This window comes from Electrophorus electricus, chromosome 6, assembly GCF_013358815.1.
Source record: "Electrophorus electricus isolate fEleEle1 chromosome 6, fEleEle1.pri, whole genome shotgun sequence".
Classification (NCBI taxonomy): domain Eukaryota; kingdom Metazoa; phylum Chordata; class Actinopteri; order Gymnotiformes; family Gymnotidae; genus Electrophorus; species Electrophorus electricus.
In genome coordinates this window covers 26,394,534-26,402,460 of record NC_049540.1, presented here as the reverse complement: position 1 = coordinate 26,402,460, position 7,927 = coordinate 26,394,534, and the positions used below count along the sequence as shown (strand labels likewise).

At 43.5% G+C, this 7,927-nt stretch overlaps 1 protein-coding gene across 9 annotated transcripts in view; it reads right to left on the bottom strand.

The window, feature by feature from the left end:
- Positions 1–7,927, bottom strand: part of celf4 (CUGBP, Elav-like family member 4) — a 71,386-nt gene that overhangs the window by 2,959 nt on the left and 60,500 nt on the right. For 2 of the 9 annotated variants that reach the window (XM_027003677.2, XM_027003679.2), the window contains exons 7-13: positions 7,289–7,427; positions 6,623–6,775; positions 5,613–5,723; positions 4,641–4,703; positions 4,061–4,141; positions 3,080–3,223; positions 296–486 (exon numbers count right to left, since the gene is read on the bottom strand). In XM_027003677.2, coding sequence (XP_026859478.1) covers positions 359–486; positions 3,080–3,223; positions 4,061–4,141; positions 4,641–4,703; positions 5,613–5,723; positions 6,623–6,775; positions 7,289–7,427 — 819 coding nt within the window. In that variant the 3' untranslated portion in view covers positions 296–358. The remainder of the gene's footprint in view (positions 1–295; positions 487–3,079; positions 3,224–4,060; positions 4,142–4,640; positions 4,704–5,612; positions 5,724–6,622; positions 6,776–7,288; positions 7,428–7,927) is intronic. The other 7 variants (XM_027003681.2, XM_027003684.2, XM_027003683.2 and 4 more) reach the window with 5 other exon arrangements.

Below are 7,927 nucleotides of genomic sequence, written 5' to 3'. Positions count from 1 at the left end.
CTTCACACACCACTGCCTTTTTAGCAGCTTATTTCACATTATATACTATATGTAACAGTTTGAATGATATATTTCTCATAAATCACTTCTCAAATGTGAAATAAAGGTAGGGAATGCATTCCAAACAGTTTCTCTTGAAAACTATATTATTTTTGGTATGCATGAGTAATATGTGTGTGACAGTAATTTATATGCAGCTGTTGCCCCCCTTCTTCTCCAGGTTTTTACTGTGTGCTGCATGTGTGTGTGTGTGTGTGTGTGTGTTGTTGGGAACAGAACATGCAGCCTTCCTGACCTGTTGTTCTCTGTGTGCCTCAGTGGCCTTCACCCCCAGGGTGAGGGGAGTTTGGGGGCGGGGCTAATATGGGCGGTTGGCGTCCTTTGGCCGTTTGAGCTGCACTTTGAGTCTCTTCATGCCGATCTGGAAGCCATTCATGGACTGGATAGCAGCCTGGGCACTGCCTGGGTTATCAAAACTCACAAAACCTGAAGACAGACAGACAGACAGAGAGAGAGAGAGAGAGAGAGAGAGAGAGAGAGAGAGAGAGAGAGAGAGAGAGAGAGAGAGAGAGAGAGAGAGCGAGGAGAGGAGAGAGAGAGAGAGAGAGAGAGAGAGAGAGAGAGAGAGAAAAGAGACCAGAGGACAGGTCAGCACCAGGCCAACAAGGAAGAGAGAGAAAGACACACATGTGGACTTAGACCCCATTTACACTTGGCTGCTTGAGTATCAGGAGTATATCTGAAAAGGGATTACCCACATAAACATGCAGGCGACGCGGCAGCCCAAACACTTTAAGAACGGATCGAATTTCAATTGTACAGACCACTCATCCAAAGGAGGAGGCGGGTTGCTTCGACTTTAAATAAATGAAGAACAGCATGCAAAGGTGTGATTTTCAAAGCTGCTGCCATCATATACATGTAGAACAACAGAGAAGGAGAAACAACACAGGGGCCTGCTTGTTTGCATTGTACGCAGCGCATAGCAACTGCATTGCAGTTTGTCCAAGAAGAAACACTTGACTACATGCTCTAAATAGATACAGTAAAATTTTATCTGGATATAATTTTGATACTCAAGATGCATAAACCAGCCAGTTTTAAACAGGGACTCAGACATGACTGTATGGAGTATGGAGTGATTAGAATGAACACCATCAAATGCAGGAAGAGAGAGAAACAGAAGCAAAACTGCGAGAATAAAATCATCTAAAAGAGAAATGAGCCAGAGCCAGGAGAAATGGGGGAGAATCACATGACCTCAGGAGAAACATGTTTAACATTTAACAGCTATGCACAGAATCAGTCAATACGGCACAACAGCATACACAGTCATATACAATAAATATTCAACAACACAGAGACATGCAAACCTGCAACTACATATGCATTCTTTGGAGATTCAGCTAGCATCTCCTACATGTCTCAAAGGAAAACTCTCCCAGCCCCAGGGTCTGATACTGAGCTTTAAGAAACCTGGCACTGAGCAGTGGTTCTAAGGAATCCTATAAAATATAATAGTCCCGATGAATTGGTATACATGTTATGAACAGGATTGTTTAAAATGAAAGACAGCGATCAACTTTTTATATGGCATTTATACCATAGCTTAGTGCGGCTTCATTCTAAAAGATCTTCAGGACTTTCATTATAAAAGTCCTGTAGTATGGGCTTCAGTGGTAGATGCAAATAAATCAGAATTCTGAAGCACCTATTCCTCAGTACCTTGGCATGGCTAGATGCTGTGAAAGTACCACCACAGCCAAAGAGCTGATGGATTTGCAGGGGCTTAAATATGTGTAAAAGTGTATACACTTTCAAGTGTTCACAGTTTGGCAAGGACAGAGCAAAAGACCCAGACTAAGACAGCAGTTGTGGCATTAACATTCTGGCCAAGTCTTTATGATTATGTTATACGGTGGGAGCACAGGACTGGTGGTTAGGATTGGAGTGCTAGGTTTGGGTGGGGTGCTTGGAGGTAGATGTTGAGGGTGGAAGTTTGGGATTGGGAGGTGACTTGGGGTAGAAGGCTTGGAATTCTGATATTCCTTATGAGTCTTATAATGTGATTACAGGTAAAAGTCATTTGACAAACTTGTCAAGCTGCTGTACCTGATTTTACAGTTCTGGGAAAATTCTACCAGGTTTAGCTGCAAAGGCCGCCCAAACTTTTCTCTAAAGCCCCTCTCTCTCTCCAAAAGCATGAATGCTAAGTAGGTGGCTATTGTTTCTTCATACGGTGTGCATATGCACAATAATTGACAGGCGAGGAGATATAAAGATGTTTTCTGATTGGATAATGCATCTGAATCCATGCTGAACTTTTTACTTGCGGATTGCAAAAAAGCATGATGTTTTTTCTCTCAGTGCAACGACTTCAGCGATAGCTTTCAGTATACAAAATGATTTAGCTTAACTGTTCTTAAAATAATTTGTTTTAATTAGAAAGGAATCTTCTTCTGTTCTGCATGCATGGTATACTGTACGCATATTATGGTACATTTCATTTTGAACAGAACTACACAATAATACTATATGAAATCTAGATCTGTTTCGCTGCTGGAATGATATAATGACTTCACTGATATAGTAATCAGTGCAAAGATCCACAGCTCAAAGCATTAGCACATTCTGTCTCCTCACCAGCCCTAAGCTCCTTCAATCATTTCAGCTAGGTCAGCGTTTCAGTAAGTCATGTCTCAGTGAAGCCTTTCAACGGTTTCCCACTAACTACGGCGCTTCTTATTAAGTTCAAATCAAACAGAGCTCTGTTCATTCATGCATATACTGTCTCTGATAATTGAAGGACCCGTTGGAGCTGGAGATATACGGAGCAGGGCTAATTTTTTGTCATGAGTAGGACACATCAAGCAACTCGCGTCCCTGAGCAAAATTCCTCTTCCACTATAACGTCCCGCACTGATTGCTGGGCGGGAGTCACCGTACTACAGCTTCTCATGCGTCTACTCTTTGTGCCTCTTTTCAAAAAGCTTTGCTGTGGTAGAGAAATGAGGTAAAACATTAATAGTGAGAGAATAAGAATGATAATCTTTACAGGTGTTTTATCATTTTTACCCACCAAAGCATTTACTTTGGTTTGTCGCCCGATCCACAAACACTTTGGAGGAGATGACATTACCGAAAGGCAGGAACATCTGCATGAGCTCGCCATCCCCAAACTCCTGAGGGAGGTGGTAGATGAACAGGTTACAACCCTCTGGTCCTGGGAGGGGTTAGAGAGAAGGGCAGGGAAACAGATTGAAAGAAAGACAAAGGGTGAGAGATAAAGAAGTGTTTGTAAGAAAAGGGAGACTGAAATAATGAGAATAAACAGATAGACTGAGAGGACATACAAGGAGAAATTAGAAGTGATCCTACAGCACACACACATGCACAAAGTGAGAGAGAGACAGAGTAAGAGAGAGAGAGAGAGAAAGAGAGAGAGAGAGAAACAGAATGAAGATTCTCATACACATTCCAACTCGGTGGACAGGAACCGTGCTCATCGGAAAGGTCTATGCTTTCAGTGTTCTCTCTCAGTCCTGCAGTTCCCTATCTGCACTGAAACACATTTGCTCTTGCTATTATCCTGGGAGGAGTCACTGGAAAGCTTTACTGACATAGACCAGGCCTGTTATCAGGCACCATTTTCACCTGCTCTTCTTTACCAATAGAGCATGCCCGATGTTTTGGAGAAGAAAGTGGTGAATGGCTAAGTTAGCTTATGATGTACCACAACAAGAAGAATCTTTTATCCTGGCAGCCACTGGAGGGAGGCAAAGTAACAAGCACCTTGACATTCACGTAACATTAGCAACCTAGTTAGAGCCCAGTCACTACACAGTCATTCCCAGTTTACATGCTCTGCATGCATATGAGGGCCAGTACACAGACACTACAGTTACAGTGGGGCTGCAACGTATATTGTATTCTAAACAAATTTCATAAACTGATTAATTCAGTTATGAAAATGTGTCTCGATAGCAGATTGGCCAATGAAATGTAGCTCCTTGATGAGCGTGAGAGGAGCAGTAGCAGTAGTCAGGAGAAGCAGCCTCACCTTCTCTCTGCTGCTGTGGAATAAGGGCTGGGGGCTGAGGAAAGGCCTGACTGATCTGTCCATATGCAGCTGGGTAGGCTGCTAAGACACACACATATGCCGATGTGTCAGAGAATACATTTGCACACACACTCACACACACACACACACACACACACACACTCACACACACACACACACTCACACACACACACACACACACACACACACTCACACACACACACACACACACACACTCACACACTCACACACACACACACACACACACACACTCACACACACTCACACACACACACACACACACACTCACACACACACACACACACACACTCACACACACACACGCTCACACACACACACACACACACACTCACACACACACACACACACACACACACACACACACACACACACACGCCTTCTCTCGTCACACCTACTGCTCAAACTCATACTGCAGCATGTTCAAATACCGACAACTATTGCACACACTTGTTGAACGTTAGCATGCACACCCCAGCTTGCTCCCCCCACAACTACACAGACACACGATAAAACAAAACACTATCTCGGAGTGACACACCTGCGTACTGCTGGACTCCTGCATACGCTTGCTGAAGGGGATCAGCTGCCGTGGGACTCTGGGCTAGAGACAGAGGAGAGAGGGAGAGAGAGAGAGACAGACAAAGTGAGACAGAGAAAGAGAGAGCGAGAGAAGAGAGGGAGGGAGAGACAGAGAGAGAGCAGGAGTAAGTGAAAGAAAGAAAGGGAGAGCGCTAAGAGTCAGGTCAGAAAGTCACTGGCACTCTGGAGGGTGCCGACTGTACTTGTGTGTTGTGTGGTGGGCATGCACAATCGGAGTCACTGAGTTTAAGCCCCTCCGCCCCATGTGCTGCGTTGAAGCCCCTCCCCCCACGAGCTGAGCCATGGGCCGGAACCTGAGCCCCACCAAAGTTTCCGCGAGAGCAGGAGAGAGCTGGATGGACAGCCCGAGTGCACGGCGGAAAACAGTACAGACCTACACCTCCACATCGCGCAACTGCTGTTTTAATAATGGCACGCTGCTCCTGTAGTGCTGCTGTATCACTCCTCATTCAGCTCGAAACGACACACTGCATGCAGCTCCGACACCCTGGAACTGCAATATCCACTCCCCAGACTTTACAAGAAGCTCATTTACCGGATTTAAAGATTGGTGGCTTGCCAGTAACATATCAGATCAAGGACGTGGCTACATAGCACGCCAGGGGACGGGTGGCACTGTGAACAGTTTCAGCTATCACACCCACAAAAGGGCCCATATCAAATCCCCGATGACGCCGGGCATGCGTATAACCACACGGTAACACCACAAATGTTACTCAGTAACACAGACACACCACTCAGACACAAACTACTGCCATAGTTGCAATGTATTCCTACCTCTATAAAGCCCCCACAACCCCAAACACACAAACAACCAAATATATACACACAACACGACAGCACACTACAGAACACAGAGCTGAGGTGCACTGATATGGGGGTATGATGTGGGGTAGTAGGGCATGGGTACCTTCAGAGAGAGAGGAGAGGAAGCAGCTTCCCTGAACCCCAAAACAACTCCGCTGGGTCACACCCAGGCCGCCCTTCTCCGAGTCTTCCCTAAAAACCACCTCCTGCAGGACTGAGACACAGCCAGGAGACACACGTTTGCTTCTCTCTGCAGTGGAACAGCCAGCAGTGTGGAGAATACCCAGGCCACCCGTGGAGAGGCTTGGCTTAGCGTACTGCCCTGGTGACTGCACTGTCTGACCCTACACTTCACACGCGGCCCTTTGGTAAGCACAACTTTGGGAACGCTGTTGTTTAAGTGCCCTGCCGTTGCCTCTTGTAAATGAACAGATCATTACACATGAAAAACGCAGCTCCTGAGTAAAAAAAAAAAAAAAAAAGGATTTCCTGTGTAGTTAAAGCGGAAGTAATTGTATAAGATTCCAATGCAATAAGTGGAAAGGTGATCAACTAAAGAAAGCAATTAAGTGTAAAGTGGAAAGAAAGTAGGAGTAACAATTTAAATTTAGGCAAGACATTAAATCTGAACATCAAAAGTGAAATATTTGTTCATCCAAGGGTTAAATATCCTCATAACACTTTATATGTCATTTGTTCTTTTTTTGTTTACAGCTGATGACTCACAAATTAATCATATTAGATTTTAGGCCAAGATTCTACACGTCTTCTCACCTACCTGACTCAAATAATGTATAATTAAAATCTGTCAAACATAAACTCTCTCTCTCTCTCTCTCTCTCTCTCTCTCTCTCTCTCTCACACACACACACACACACACACACACACACACACACACACACACACACACACACACACACACACACGTGTGTGTGTGTGTGTGTGTGTGTGTGTGTGTGTGTGTGTGTGTGTGTGGAGAGAGAGACAGAGAGGTAATCTCAATTACAGTTTAACTTACTAAAACAAAAATCAATAACGAAAAGTTTGGTGAATGTGCAAATGGGAAATAAAGACGGATTATATATTCAGTGTATATATGATTAACAGTGATACCTGGGTAAGGGTGAATCCCATTGGTGAACACTGCTTCTGCAGGTGGCTGGCCATTGGCTTGTGGAGGGGGCAGTCCAGTGAAACCATTGACACTAATTGGAGAAGGGATGCTGGTCACTGTGGGAGCAGTGATGCCAGGGGGTGTGCTTCCTCCTGAGGGCAGGACCATATCGAACACTAATTAAGAAAGTCAAAGGTTAAATCTGTAACTGTACTATGATCCTTCTTTTTTTTCTAATTTATACTTTTTTTTTTGCAACTTATCTCTGCTATGTGCTGTTTACTGACAAAAAACCCTACTACTACTTAACAGTGACAAACCCATTAATTAAAGAAACTTGTAATACAATCCCTGAAATATTATGAGAATTCATTATTAATTGTTTAATAATTATAAACCATTCTAAAAGCAATCTTTAATAATCTAAAATATCTGACTGTGGAAATTGGTTTGTTAAAAGGTAGAGTTGAAATGACTACAAAGTAAAGAACGCATTTTAAAGAGTATTCTTTAATTTTTAATGATGACTATGCATAATATAGAATACCATTAATAAAAGTATCTCATAAATCACATTTGGACAGTTGAAATAAAGTAGCTGGAAGAGCATGTTACACACAACTGCACACGTGTGTGTGGATGTTCACATCCATCTCTGGGCTTACCTGATGTGGGGGTCATTGGAGCACCAGGCAGGCCGTTGATTGTGGCCATGTGCTGCATCTGAGCTGCAGCAAATGCAGCCATAGGACTGAGATAGCCGCCCTGGCCCACGGACGCCATGAGAGCAGCCTGCTGCTGAACCTGCCCCACAAACACAGTACAACACAATATAACACAATATAACACAATACAACACAATACAGCACAACACAAAACAATATAACACAACACAACACAATCCAACACAATCCAACACAATACAACACAACACAACACAACACAATCCAACACAATCCAACACAATACAACACAACACAACACAACACAATATAACACAACACAACACAATACAACACAATCCAACACAGCATAACACAATACAATACAACATACCACATTATAACAAAATACAACACAATACAACACAATATAACAATATAAAACAAAAGAACATGGTATAGCATGATATAGCATGATATAACATGATACGATATAATAAAATATAATATATATAACTATATCTATAACAGTTACACACTATGATCTGTTAGCTTGCACAATCTGTCAATCACCCTCCACCCTGCTCATCACGTGTCCGTTTCAGAGCACGAGAGCCCTGCTGACAGCTGAGGTTTGGGCAC